Raw genomic sequence first — 14,668 nt, forward strand, 5'->3', positions numbered from 1 at the left:
TCTGGCTTTGACAAAAAACCCAGAGATGTTCAACAAGAACTGGAGCAGACATCAGCTACCCTGGAATTGTCCCAGGCCTGGTTGAACGGGGCTTGGGGCAGCTTGGGATAGGGAAAGGTGTCCCTGCCCATGGTTTTTAAGATGAAATTTTAAGGTTCCTTCCAACCCAAATCATGCTGGGATTTTATGATATTATGATCAAACAGGCAAAAGTTTGTGGGGCTGCAAGTTTGAAACTGCAAGGCTGAGCATGAGGAAAGACAACTGCAGGAAAGCAACTCCCATCACCACAGGAAATAGTGAAGAGACACTTTGAAGTCAGAGAGACCAAAGATTCTACACCAAAATAAGGAAACCAAACCTTTTTTTCTTTTTTCTTTTTTTTTTTTTTTAAGAAAAAGATAACATCATTCAGTGTATTTTTTCAAGCTTGCTGGACATCATACCGAAATACCGTAAAGCTGTCAGGGAAATTATATGGTTTTTTTTTTCTGTTGTCAACCAAAGCGTGCTTTTATGGAGTCAATTAGCCACAAATGATGAACACACGTCACTTGTCTGGGAATGAATTACAGTACAACCCAATAAACACATCTGGCTTTGCTCTCTGATCATTGCCCTGATGAGCAGGAGGCGTCAAACTTCCCTATCCAACCATGAAGGAAACTCCGTGTTCGTTTGTGTTTCACCCTCCAAATTCATCTCCTCCAAGTGCTGCAGTGCTACAGTGTGGGGGGAACGGGGTCATTGGTATTTCTGCTCTGACGTGCAAACCTGGACGTGAGCTCAGGGTGTGAAATGCAATTACCTTGGGGAAAAGGGCTCGGATAAGCTGGGATGGCACAGGGGCTTGGGTGTACAACGGAGCTGCTGTCAGATTCCACAGAGAAGTGCAGCCAATGTTGTCTTTACACAGGATTTTGTGTGCCCTCCACAGACATTAGAGCCCTTTTTGAAGGTGGAGAGCCACAGTCTTATAAAGTTTTTAGAGTTTTTTTTTAGCTTGGTTGGTTGGCTGGGAGGGTTTATTTTCTTTTCCTTTTTTATTTTTTTTTTAACTTTAATAACAGATGGGTAAACTGAGGCACAGAAAGGTGGTGTGACTGGCCCACAGTCGTTGGTAGACCTTGAACCCCCCCAGGTCTTGCTCCCACCTGGGACAGAGTGAGAAGGAAGGGCTGTTCCCAAAGTTCCCTCCACTTGTTCCCAGGGTGAGGGAAAGGACCATCACCCTCAGTGGCAATGTCTGGTGGGGCTGGTCGGTTCCTGCCAGCCCCTAGGAGGCCAGAGAAGCGAGGGCATGGAGAGGCAGGAGGTCAGGCACTACAGGATGCACTCGTGCCTCTCCGTGGCTTTCAGGGCCTCGTGCATGCTGGCGGCCGAGAGCCTCCTGTTGATGTTCCTGTACCTGCAGCGCAGCAGGTTCCAGAAAGTAGTCCTCAAATCCCTGTTGAAGAAGGCGTAGATGAGCGGGTTGATGAGGGAGTTGGTGTAACCCAGCCAGAGCAGAGTCCTCTCCAGCCTCAGGGGCATGCAGCTGCAGCGGATGCCGCAGATGAACGGCCGCGCCGTGGACATCAGGAAGAAGGGCAGCCAGCAGAACGTGAAGGCCCCCACGATGATGCCGAGGGTCCTGGCGGCTTTCTGCTCCCTCTTGAAGATGGAAATGTTCTTGCGGTCCTGGCGGAGCAGCTTGGAGAGCGTGGCGCACTCCTCGGCGGCCTTGGTGCGGCGGGAGCTGTGGTGGGCGCGGGCGGAGGCCTCGAGGCAGTAGACGCCCTCGTCCTCGTAGTGCTTGGGGAAGTTCATGAAGCGGTGCTTCTCGGCGCTCACCTTGGCCGCCTGGTAGATGCGGCTGTACATCACCAGCATGACGGCCATGGGGATGTAGAAGGCCACCCCTGTGGAGTAGACGGTGTAGCCAAAGTCCTGGCTGATGAGGCACACCCGCTCCACCGTCACGTTCTGGGCCCAGCCGAAGAGCGGAGGGAGGGTGATGGAGGCCGACAGGAGCCACACGATGAAGACCATCTTGGCCATCAGCTTCCCGTTCTGCCTCACGGGGTAGGTGAGAGGCCGCGTGATGCCCAGGTACCTGCGGGGAGGAGGAGGAGGAATTGTCGGGGGTTAGGGGCGGGTGCTCTGAGGTGGTTTTCACTCCCTCTGAGGTGGTTTTCACTCCTTATCAGCTGTGAGGGAATTTCGGCCCTCAGAGGGGGCAAGAAATTAATTCAGCAAATGAAAATCTCCACAGGCATGGGATCTCTTGACTAAACACCACAATTCATTCCTCGCTTTTTTGCAATCACCCCGTGCGTGGAATCACAGAATGGTTTGGGTTGGAAAGACCTTAAAGGCCATCCCATTCCAACCCAAGTAAACACAATTTATTCCTCATTTTCTCGCAATAATCCCATGTGTGGAATCACAGAATGGTTTGGGTTGGAAAGACCTTAAAGATCATCCCCTTCCAACCCCATGCCATGAGCAGGGACACTTTCCACTATCCCAGGTTGCTCCAAGCCCTGTCTAACCTGGCCTTGGACACTTGCAGGGATGGGGTGTCCACAACACGAGGTGTCATTGAACTGCTGAACTCTTCATGATCTCCTGGGGAATAAAAATACTTTAAAAAGCTTCATTTTCAGGAATAAAAAAATGCCTTAAGAATTTTATTTTTCCACCAGAGAAATATTTCCCTATTCTGCACAGAGAACATGCAACAGCTTCCAGCCATGGCACATAACTCACTCCAGAGTGTTGCCCTTCCCAAGGAGACACCCAGGAGTGGGGTGGGTGATGCTCAGAGTGATGTGCCACGGGTCTGATTCCAGATGAAGGGAATAACTCCTAGCAGTGTTTAATGGGAAGTGGGAAGCACTGCAGCCTTCTCTTATTTGTTGGTGAAGAAATACAACCTGCAGCTAAAATGGCCCTGGGAGACCAAGAAATAATCTTGCCTTTGGGAAGATTTAAAGATACATCTGGATAAGCTCTGCAAGCAAAGCTGGAGAGTCAATGATGCTGTTTGGGGACAGTTTTGGGGCCCCTCATGACAAGAAAGCCACTGAGGGGATGAGGAGTGTCCAGGGAAGGGAATGGAGCTGGGGAAGGGTCTGGAGCAGCAGGAATGGCTGAGGGAGCTGGGAAAGGGGCTCAGCCTGGAGAAAAGGAGGCTCAGGGGGGATCTTGGGCTCTGCACAACTCCCTGACAGTTGTTGACCTCTGGAAACTCAAACAGGAATGACCCAAGCAGCTGGAGCCATCTGCTTGCTTGCACAGCCAGGAGCTGCTAAAGTGATGGAGGCCAGCTCTCCCTCAAGAGGAAAATGAGTGGAGTTTGGAGTAGGAGATCCCAAAACCACCTGGTGACCCACAGACTCCTGACCCTAACTCCTAACCCCACAGTCCTGACCCGTGGGGTTAGGAGTTACCTTGTTATTTTGCCTGAAAGAAGCTGGAGGCTGCACCCACCCTCAGCTCCTGGTGGTGCCTGGGGTGTAAACGTGAACTATCCTGACTTTTGTTGGAGAGGTTTGTGTGATAAAGAAATTGTGTCAACTGTGGCTAAATTAGAATTGTAAAGCAATAAATCAGGGGGGGGGAGTTGGCTGCTGTCAGCCAACATTCCCCCTGGAAAACATCTGCCTGCTACTCAGCTCCAATCAATCCTGCAAAAACCTCGAGCCACTCATATGGATTTCTGTTCTGTTACAGCCTTTTTGATTCCAATCTCCTGCTGCCAGGAATTTTTAGGCAGGAACACATCACCTCTTAACTTGTTCTTGGATGAAAGGTGTCACTCCAGAGGGGCAGTGAGAGCAGCAGCTCTATGAGTACTTTCTGCTAAAAGCTGAACAAAAAAAATGGAAAATGTCTGTGGAGAATTTTACCTCTGCTGTATAATTTTTTCTCTGACAGTCAGTCTTAGTGTGTTAGGAGATTTTCTCTTCCCTGATTATTTTGCTCTTCCAGATCATCCCCCAAGATTAGAAGACGGAAATAAAATATAAAAAAAATCTAATTTCTCCTCCCCTCCTGACTGCTAAATCAATTGAGAGACTGAAGTCTTCTCCCCTGCCTCCCTGATAAAATTATTTTGAATTCATTCACTGAGTTGTTCTTTCCTTTTTTTCCTCGTATTCTTTTTTTGAGCTGGCCTTAGTCACAAGAACCAACCAAAACTCTCTATGTTTGGAGAATTCCAGGATGGTTTGGGTTGGATGGAATCTTCAGGATTATCCATTTCCACCCCCCTGCCACATGCAGGGACACCTTCCACTATCCCAGGTGGCTCCAACCCCATCCCATCTGGCCTTGGACACTTCCAGGGATGGAGCATCCACAGCTTCCCTGGGCAACCCATTCCCTCCTGATGGCCAAGCTGGGAGAAAACCCCGCTCTGCTCCTGCAATTCCCAAATTAACACCCCAAAAATCACCCCTCTGGATATCCAAGCCACAAACTTCACCAACAAACCCATGCTGAGTTGTGTGCCACGCTCTCTCATGCTATTACCAGGTTTCTTTGGAAGCTGATCCGCCTGGGATTTGCTGAAACTTCAAGGAATTTACGAGGGAAGCACTCGGTGACGCGGTTTAACGAGCAGGCAAAGCTGACACATTTCATCCACTGCTGCTGGGGGAAACGGGGCCGTTTTCAGGTCTTTGTAATAATTCTGAAATGAGCAAGGAGCCCTCAAAATAGGGCAGTGTTTACAGGAGGCACGGTGGCACTGGCAGGCAGTGGAATTTGAGTGGAATTATCTCCCTTTGAAATTTTTTTAGTTTTTCTCTGTGTGTGTGTGTGTGTGTGTGTATGTGTGTGTGTTGTGCTGCTAATCAAGTTTAGGGTAACCAGGTAGCAAGAGGCAATTCCCAGGATTTGCAGGCACTGGGTGTGGATTTGCAGGGCTGATGGTGCAGCCACTCATGCCAGGTGCAATAAATTCCTGCCACATCCCTGATCCTGCAGCTCCCAGCCCCTTTGGCTGTGGGGTGGGAGATGTGCCCCAGGCTGGGCTGCACCAGCAAACCCCATGGATGAGCCAATTCAGAATGTTTGTTCTACACTCAGTGGGGATAATGGAATGGATTGGATTGGGTTGAGTTGGGTTGGAAGGGACCTTAAATCCCATCCAGTTCCAACTCTGGGGCAGGGACACTTTCCACTATCCCAGGTTGCTCCAAGCCCTGTCCAACCTGGCCTTGGACACTTCCAGGGATCCAGGGGCAGCCACAGCTGCTCTGGGCACCCTGTGCCAGGACCTCCCTATTCCAGGGAACAATTCCTTCCCAATCTCCCATCCATCCCTGCCCTTGTCCTGTCTTTACGTTTCCTGATGTAAAGTTCCTCTGTGGCTTCCCTGTAGGCTCCCTTCAATTTTTGGATCATTATGCCAGGGATTAAACAATAAAAACAACCCTAACCTCTCTGGGGTGCCCCTTTCTCCATCCTGCAGCTGATGAACTGGGAAAAGATGAATCTGCACTCACACAGGGGGACAAATGAGCCCAGAATTAGGGCTCAGAATTAGGGTTTCCTTGACCCCAGTGTTTTACCACAATTCCATGCCTCCTCTGCAGCCAAAATAAGCTCCTTCCCTGATTTCCAAGCTGATGCCATTCCTGCCCCATCCTGCTGAAGGAGAGGAGGAAACAAAAGGCAGCTGGAGGCTGCTGAAGTGCCCTGAGTAAGAGCTGGTGGAGCATCCCAGATACAGAGCAGGGATCTACCCAGTCTGGGCAAGGTTTGGATGAAGGACATGGGAGAGGCAACCCAGCAAAATGCTGTGCAATTTTTATCCCACTGACTTTGGGGTGGCATCCTTTTACTGAGGGTGACCCCAGTTTGGAGCATAAAATCTGATTTTGGGTGGGAAATACTTCCCAGGGAAAGGGGAGAACCCCAGCAGAGCAGCCTGGGAAATGGATGGAGAGTTTTTTTCTCCACCAGGGATGCCAGAAGTGATGTGTGGGCTTTGGGGAGCTCCTTTTGTCAGCTTCTTGGCATTTTTATGGAGAGTTTTATCAAAGCTGAGCAGCCAAAAGAGGGGATTTTTTTTTTGTTGGTGGTTTGTTTTTGGTTTGTGACATTAAAAAATCTGCAACATTGGCAGGCTTTTACATAAGGAAAATATAAGAGGAAGATGGATGTTTCCAGCATTTTTCTTTTCTGATTTCAAAGGAAATCAATCAAATCTCGCTTCAGACAAGATTAGTTCTACCAGCTTCAATCGAGAGGCTTTTAGGAAGCCCTCAGCATTAATAATCAATAACAGCAGCCTACATTTTAATAGTCCTCATCATCCTGGGCAAACCAAGTAGCTTTTCCATCTAAGCTAAGCAAAATATTGAGGACACTTCAGCCATCAATAAAAGCAGGGTCTCCTCCTTGGCAGGAACAGGCCTGACAGTGCTGACCAAGTTGGATTCAGGACAGAACAGAGGAAATATTTCTATTTCTGAGAAATACCAGGGCTTTTCATCTTCTTCCTCACAGGGCAGGAGGAAGAGCTGGTCCCCATCACTGGGGGAGGTTTGGGTTGTGCCTCACTGAGATAACAATTTAATCTCTTTTGGAGCAGGTTTTTCTGCAAGCTCAGCTCTCCTTGTGCTTTTGGTTTTTGGTTGTATCAGCATAGAATTTGAGAATTGTGCTTTTGGAGGTGTTTCCATCAAGAGTCAAATGAAAAATCCTGCCTGTCCCAGGCTCAGGGGGGAAGTGGAGATCCAGGCATGATCCTGGATGCTCAGTCCACCTCTAGGCACTGCCTGGGGATGCTGGGTGGATGTGGAGTGGTGATGCTGCACAGGATGCTTGAGACACCGCCCTGGGATGGTTCACACGATTCCCAGCCCATTTGTGGGCATCCTTGAGTCCCCTCCTCCTCTAATATGCACCAGAGGACACCCCAGTGATTCCCATTCCCTCCTCAAGCCCCAGCACAGAGTGACCCTACAAGGCCCCTCCACTTGCAGGTTGTCCTTGCTCCCACCCGATCTGGGTGGGCACAGCTGGGGGGATGGCCCAGTCCCTTCCCTCTGCTCAATCCTTGCTGGTTTCCTCCTTTCCCACCTGGAAATCCATTCCAGACAACTGCCCTGCAACCACTCAACTTCCCCATCAGGCCCATGGCGTGGTGAGGACGGAATTCTGGGAGCAAACTGATTGATCACGGTGCAGTTCCTGTGCCAAAACATGAGGGAAAAGCCCAGGCCAGAAAATTCAGGCTCTTTGACAACCTCTTGGGACCCAGCTTTTCCCTCCCTCCTTCCCAGGAAAGACAAAGTGACATCAAACTCAGGATGGTGTCCTTGGGTATGGATCTGCTCCCTGGAGATGTGGTGGGGGAGTGGAATCCATGGCAAGGATTTTTGGGGAAAGATCTCTCCTATTTGTGTGTGTGTTTGGAAAAGTCTTGCTCCAAGGGATGGGATTGGTTGGTTGGGAAAGGAGGGGAAGGAAATGGGAAGAGAAGGGGAAGAGGAAAAATAGGGAAGGGAAGAAGGAGGAAAGGAAAAAGAAAGGGAAAAGGATTGCATGTATCGGGGTTTTGGGGATTTGGGATGGGGTGGGGAGAGTTGTTGATGTGCTTGGCCAAGGAGAAATGAAAGGGGAAAGGGAAAAAGAGAAAAAAGGAAAAGCGAGGAAAGGGGAAAGGGAAAAAGAGAAAAAAGGAAAAGCGAGGAAAGGGGAAAAGGAAAAGAGAAGGCAAGGCAAGGCAAAAGGAAAAGAAAGGAGAAAAGAAAGGAGGAGAAGGAGAAGGAAAAAGGAAAAAGGAAAAAGGAAAAAGGAAAGGAACATTTCAAGCAAAGCCAGTCTGGTTAGTATGTAGCCACTTCCCTGCGCCTCACCCACTGGGAGGAAGCACTGACACATTTAATTCCTATTTAATTCCTGCATTCCATCCCTTCCCTCTCACAGAGTCAGGCTCCTGCCAGCTCTGAGCACACCTGCTTTTTTTTTTTTTTTCCCCAGCAGGAAAATTATTAAAATAAAGCAAGTTCAGCAGAAGAGCTGAACCCTGCCTGTGGCCTGGCAGGGTTTTTTCTGTCTACCAGCAGCTCTGAGCTGCCCAGGGCTGTGGATCTGCATCTCCCAGGGGAGCAGTGCCTGGTGGGGATGAAGGTTTCGGAGCAGGACTCGCTGCTGGCTTGCCTGGCGTGGGGGGGATGTCAAGCAGCAGCAGCAGGATCCTCTCTGTCCTTTCTGCTTTGTCACCCGCTGTCACACCTGCAGATGTGACCGGGGAGGTGGCACAGCTGAAGGGGCACATCTCAGCTGTGGGATGTGTCCCTTCCTGGAGCTGCAGCTCCCAAAGCAGCCCAGCCCAGCCCAGCAGAGCCAGCCCAGCCCAGAGCGACCCCCGAGAAGGCAGCGCACGTCAGCCCCGGCCCCCGGCTCGGCAGCGCCATGGCCCCGCTGACGCAGCTGCTAAAATTAGAGCCACCAAGGTGCTGACTTGGCCAAGCCTGGCCACTCTGCCAGGCAGGCTTTGCCTTCCCCTCCCAGCACCAGGTGTGGGAGGTGAAGCTAAAAAATCCTCACAAATGCTCTCACTGAGCTAAAGCGGGGGGTTTGGGATCTTGGGATGGGGTGTGGGGAGCTGCTATCCTTAAGGAAAGCATGAGTCCAGGGAGCAGCACAGAATCCCACAGGATTGGCTGCAGAAGCCCTGGAACCTGGATTTCCAAAGTGCATCTGGGTTTTTTTTTTGATTTCTTGAATGGTTTCATGGCCCAGACACCTTCCATGGAGGTCAGGTGCTGTTCCTCAGGAACAATGAGAAGCAGCTGCCAAAAGGGGGAAGACTGAGGAAGTAACTTAGGGAAGCAACTTGAGAAAACACCCTGAGCCCAGCTCTTGCAAAAGGAACAAGGCACTGAGAAAACCCTCATCACCTGCAAAAAACACCTCCAGGAACACCATCCTAGCAGCTCCCAACACCCCAAATATCCGAGCCCACCTGAGCCCCGGGCACCAACCCACCCCTGCCTCACCTGTCCACGCTGATGATGCACAAGGTCATGATGGAGGCGGTGCAGCACATCACGTCCATGGCGATGAAGACGTTGCAGAACACCTTCCCAAAGAGCCACTCTCCCCCCACCAGGTCCGTGATGGTGACAAAGGGCATGACAGCAAAGGCCACCGACAGGTCGGCGGCGGCCAGGGACACCACCAGGTAGTTGGAGGGCTGCCGGAGCTTCTTGACGATGCACACGGAGATGATGACCAGCCCGTTGCCGGCGATGGTGGTGAGGATGATGATGGAGAGCACGGCCCCGATGACGACCTTCTCGGTGTCCCCATAGAGCAGGATCTCCTCGCCGCAGTCGGTGCCGTTGTTGGTGAGGTTGGAGGGCGGCAGCTCGGGCTCGGCTGGGGCGGGAGGTTCCTCAGTCATGAATGGATTCGGGAGCGCTTCCCGAGCCGGCCGCTGCTGCTCTGCGCTCTCCACCAGCAGAAGGTGCTGCTCCAGAAACCTCCTGGGGCTGGCCCTCAGCAGCATGCTCCGAGCTCGCCACCAGCGCTCCCCCAGCAGTGACACCTCCAGTGACAAACCAGAACATCTCGTCACAAACAGGGCGAAGAAAATCCAATATCCCCTCATCCTCTCGCCCACCGTCACCACCCCCCTCCACCCCTCTGAGCTCTTGCTGCGGCTGCATCTCACGTGCCCGGCAGGAAGCTGCTTCCCAAGTCTCCTTAAGGACACGCATTTTCCCGGGGGATGCTTGGAGGAAGCCGCTCTCCACCTGGGAAGGAGCACGGGCTCCCTGCAACATCTCCCCGCTCATCCATGTGCTGTTCCAGCAGAGAGAACGGCTCGTGGATGGTGTTTCCCTGCCGAGCTGTGCCTGCTGCTGTTGCACTTCTCCCCTGCATCCATACATTTAATCCCTTGCAGAGCCTCCTCTGTGCATGCGACAACACGAGCCACAGCACCAGCGTGGGCACAGCCCCCGCCCGCTGCATCCCCTGCCCGTGGCACACGCAAACTTCAAAGCCGGGACCGCAAATCCGCAAATCCCCGCTCCTGGCACGCTGTGACCACGCTGGGGCTGTCGGTAGCCACGGGAGAGGATCCGTGGCATGCGGCACATCCCGGGTACCACGCACAGCCCAGGCATCCCAGCTCGCTCCCGGAGCCTGAGCATCAGCACCACGCTCGGCTCCGAGAGCCGCGGCCGCGCTCCCACCCCCGGCATCCCACCCCTGCCATCCACAAGGAAACTTCAGGGCAGGGCTCACCCCTGGCTGCTCCGAGCATCGTGCACAAACCTGCATCCTCTCTTTTTTTGTAATTGTTGTTGTTTTGTTTCAAACCCCATTTCCCCCCTTGAAGTTTTGTTTCAATCCCAGCCGGATTGCGGCCCCTTCCTCCCCTTTGCAGCATCCCCCGGCTGCCGCCATGGGGGGGTTCCCGGAGTTACCTGTGCCGAGGGGGTGAGACATCCTCCAGGCGAGCCCCTGCGAGCTCCGGGCGGGCGAGGAAGCAAAGAGCCACCCCCGGAGCATCCTTCTCCCCTCCCCGCCTCGCCGGTCCCTCCTACCGCCCTCCCCTCGCCTCTGCCGGGCAGGGACCCAGATGGTCCCCGGCTCCCTCGGAGCCCCAGGGAGGAGCAAAGAGCGGGGCGGGGGGGTCCGGGCTGGATCCTGCAGCGATGGAGGGAGCGGGTGAGGATCTGGAGGGAAAGGCTGGAAGTTGAGGAGATGCCTTGGAGCGCTGAGAGGCAGGAGAAGCAGCCTGGAAGCCAGCAAGGAGGGGCAGGCACGGGGAAAGGCGCCCTTCCCCGTGATTTTTTTAAAGGATTATTTTACAGGAGAGGGTTTTTCCCCTCATTCCATGCATTTTTCCAGCCCTCCTGGATTGTAGCGGGTCCCACGTTCCTTCAGCTCCACGCAGCAAACAGCCAGGGAGAGGCAGACCCCTAAAGATGAGCCTTTCCTAATCCCAGAAAACTGAAACAGAGACTATAAAAAACCCCCAAAAACCGGGAAAAAAAAAAACATGAGAGTCTCACATCCACTTCCCTCCCCACCAAATGTTCCACGGGGACTTTGGAGCTGGGATCACTCTGATATTTCCACCCAGGGATGTCAGTCCCAGTTTGCTCCTCCTGGGGTGGAAGATGCGGGGCAGAGCCATCTCCTGCACTGGTTGTTCCCAAGGGTGATTCCCTCGGGAATTCAGCCCCTCTGCTGCCTTCCCGGGGGCATGGACAGTGCGGGGCCCACCCTGCATCCCTCGGGATGGGTTGGGAGAGGAGAGGATGTGGCTGTGGAGCTGTTGGCAAATTCGGGAAGCGATTCCCGAGCTCTGCCCCAGCTCAGCGCTCGGCAGCGAGGTGGGAATCTCATCCCAGGACATCCAGGGCACAGAAAAATACCTTGAAATCTCAGAGATGTCAAGCACTGCAGGGATTTTTGGGGCAGATGTTCCCGGAGGGGAAAAAAAAACCAAAAAAACAAAAAAACCCCAAAACCCAAAAAAAGTGCATTTGCAAGGAAATCGCCGGTGAGCTAAAGCAGGGCTGTTAAAGCTGTGCTTATCGCTGGGGTTCCTCCTTTGCTGCTCGAGCATCGCAGTGTGTGTGGGAGGCTGGTGAAAATAGCTTCCTCACCAGGCCAGGACGTGCTGGAGGAGCTCCGGGATTTATTTTTTTTTCCTTTTTCTTTTTCCATGCCAGGTGGGTTTTTTTTCCCGGCCCCTCCAGAGCAGGGATGAGCCGGGGTGGGATGGGGCTGATGCACAAACCCTGCAGGGGCTGGGGAGGGGAATTCACTCGGATTTCCCAAATACACCCAGAATTTCTGAGGAGGAAAAGGGGGATCTGCAGAACTCCCTGCTGCAGGAATCCTGCCCGATTCTGCAGTCTCCAAACCCAGACAAATTCAGCCAAGGAGAAAAACACCCCCTAAGGACCAGCTCAGGCAGTCTGGGGCCAGATGCCTGGAGAATTTCAGGGAAACAATCTGTGCCCGAGGGAAAGATCTGCTCCCAGCCCTGGGAGAGGGGTTAGAGGGAGGATATGGGGTGGGGGACACACTGGAGGGGCTTTTCCAGCTTCCCTGGAGGGGTTTTTCCAGCTTAGAGGGGTTTTTCCACCTTCCCTGGAGGCTGCTTTTGGGAGAACACCACAGCAAGGAGCTCCTGCACACTAAGGAGAGACAGGGAAGGATTTTTTGCTTGAGGCATCCTTTGGAAGTAGCTGGTTCATGCTCAGAGGTCAAGTTCATGTCCTGGCAGAGAGAGGGAGGGAGGGAGGGAGGGAGGGAGGAAGGGAGGAAGGGAGGAAGGGAGGAAGGAAGGAAGGAAGGAAGGAAGGAAGGAAGGAAGGAAGGAAGGAAGGAAGGAAGGAAGGAAGGAAGGAAGGAAGGAAGGAAGGAAGGAAGGAAGGAAGGAAGGAAGGAAGGAAGGAAGGAAGGAAGGAAGGAAGGAAGGAAGGAAGGAAGGAAGGAAGGAAGGAAGGAAGGAAGGAAGGAAGGAGAAAAGGTGATTTTAGACATGAGGAGTTTCCTGGGTTTCCTTTGCTCTGCCCTTCCAGGACTTTTGGCAGAGCCTCAAAATGCTGCAAGAGCTGCAGGGAGCAGAATTGACCCCACTCTGTCTCATCCCAGCCCCATTTCTGTAGGATGCCACCTACAGCTTCTCCCTTTCAGCCCTCCCACAGGTCTGGGAACCCCAAAGAGGAGTTTTCCCCCATTTTTTCCAGGGAAATGAGCTGCTCTCATAACTTGGGGAGCAAAATCAGGGACAGAAACTCACTCATGGGACACTCACCAAGCAGCCCGAGGGCACATTCTTTGCTTGGGTTGGTTTTGAGGAGGACAGAAGGGGAAAATGCTAATTCTCATGTGAAGAAATAATTAAAATAATTATTATTCTTCTGGCTGAAACCCTCAGTGCAGCATTTCTCCAGCCCCAGGCCACGGTGACCTTGCTGAGACACTGCCTCTGGGGCGAGCTGGGAAGCACTAATTACATTTAATGGCAATTAAGGGGAGGAAATGGCCAGCGTGCCTCAGCTCAGCACTCACTGGAGCTTTCTGCCTTTGGTTTGGAGGAGCAGGCATGATGCTGGAGCAAGGTGGGATCAACCCCAAGGAAGATTATCCATGCCAAAAACAAAAAAAACCCAAACAACAAGAAGCAGAAATCACAAAATAAAAAGTTTCCTGCACCTCCAGCAGGGGAGGGGTGACCAAAATCCTCCCAGCACTTCAGTGCCCAGATCTATTATTCCATTTTCATGTACAAATGGCTGTTTTATTAACAATTAATTGCTAATATTGAGCCCTATTAAGTCTAATGGCGAGGTAATAGGCGCAGGTATTAATATGCAAATTTGGAGAAATCTCATTAATTCCGAGGTGTTTCCAGGTCCAGCATCTTCCCTGCAGCACAGATGTTGACATTTCTGCCTCCCAGCAGGCAGAGCCTGCCCAGATGGATAAAATGAATCCCTTGGCACTCTCAGCTTTTAAGGAGCATCCCTAAGGGTGGATTTGACCTGCAGGGAAATTCGGGGTGAGCAGTCCCGGGGTATCCAAAGCTTCTCTGGAGGTGCTGTGATCAGGAATAACAAAATCTGAGGTGTTTTAGTGACCCAAACCCCATCCCCTTCTCTCCATGGGCATCTCCTGCCTTCCCTCTGAGGCTCCCCCAAAACCAGCCCTGATGAGCATCAGGGAGCATCTCCCCAGAATCACCCAGCAAACACAAATAAAGTGAATAAAGTGGTGGGAATGTGGTACCCAAGAGAGGGTTGGATCTCCCAGAAATTAATCCCTTGCCCTGGGGTCCAATCCCATTTGATTTACCTGTAATTTTAAAATTTACCTAAAATTTTAAAATTTAACCTTTAAATTGACCTGGAATTTAAAACCCTGAGAGAGGATTTTGGGGTGGTTTTTTTCCTTATTGGTTCTGCCTAAAATAGAAAAAAAAGATTAATAAATGAAACTTTTCAGTTGTTTTTAAAGGTTCCCAATACATTTTGCTGTTTGAGCAGGTGAGGAACAATTGGAAATGTCACAGGAAAACAATCCACAGGATCGTTAATAATTCATTCCCAATAATTCATCTCCAAAAGGTGGATTTGCTGAAGTGTTTTAATCCCGTTCCGTGCAGCCTCACTCCCTCTGCTGGAGCCTGCACAGACAACAGGCAGCTTTTAGTGGGGATTTACAAATTTTGGTTACCTGGGAAGGCTCTCAGGGGTTTCTCCTTTCTCCATCAGGGCAAGATGCGCCCCCAGGTGCCCCCGATGGGAGCTGGGACTGCCCTGGGGACGTGGGGATGAGCTGCAGGGCACATTTGGGATGAGCAGGTGGGAGAGAAGCCCCTGATAACAAAATTTTGGCTGCAGCCTCTCCTGTCCACCCTGAAGCTGCCCTTGGTGGGTGCCAAAAGAATTTCCAGAGGGGCTGGTGAAGTTGGGGGAAAAAAAACAACCAAAAACCTGAAATAGGAAAGAGTGAAAAAAAGTGATTTAGTTGAAGTCTCCAAGACAAAGCCCTCAGCCCTGGCTTGAGGCTGTACTCCCCCAATTGCCAGATTTTGATTGGTGATTTTATTTGTTATCCTGAGTGCTGGTGATTTATTCAAAGTGATGGAAGTGCAGCTTGTCCTCCTGCTGCTCTCCCAAGGGTTTGGGAA

At 51.8% G+C, this 14,668-nt stretch overlaps 1 protein-coding gene across 1 annotated transcript; it reads right to left on the reverse strand.

Moving 5' to 3' along the window:
• Positions 1–370: 370 nt before the first annotated feature.
• Positions 371–11,494, reverse strand: LOC129120766 (5-hydroxytryptamine receptor 7-like). Its single transcript, XM_077177869.1, has 3 exons — positions 10,440–11,494; positions 9,003–9,553; positions 371–2,095 (listed from the first exon to the last, which is right to left on the reverse strand). Exons 2-3 carry the CDS (start codon positions 9,512–9,514, stop codon positions 1,324–1,326), a joined length of 1,284 nt encoding a protein of 427 aa, XP_077033984.1. The 5' UTR covers positions 9,515–9,553; positions 10,440–11,494; the 3' UTR covers positions 371–1,323.
• Between the last annotated feature and the right edge of the window lie 3,174 nt (positions 11,495–14,668).

This window comes from Agelaius phoeniceus, chromosome 4, assembly GCF_051311805.1.
Source record: "Agelaius phoeniceus isolate bAgePho1 chromosome 4, bAgePho1.hap1, whole genome shotgun sequence".
Classification (NCBI taxonomy): domain Eukaryota; kingdom Metazoa; phylum Chordata; class Aves; order Passeriformes; family Icteridae; genus Agelaius; species Agelaius phoeniceus.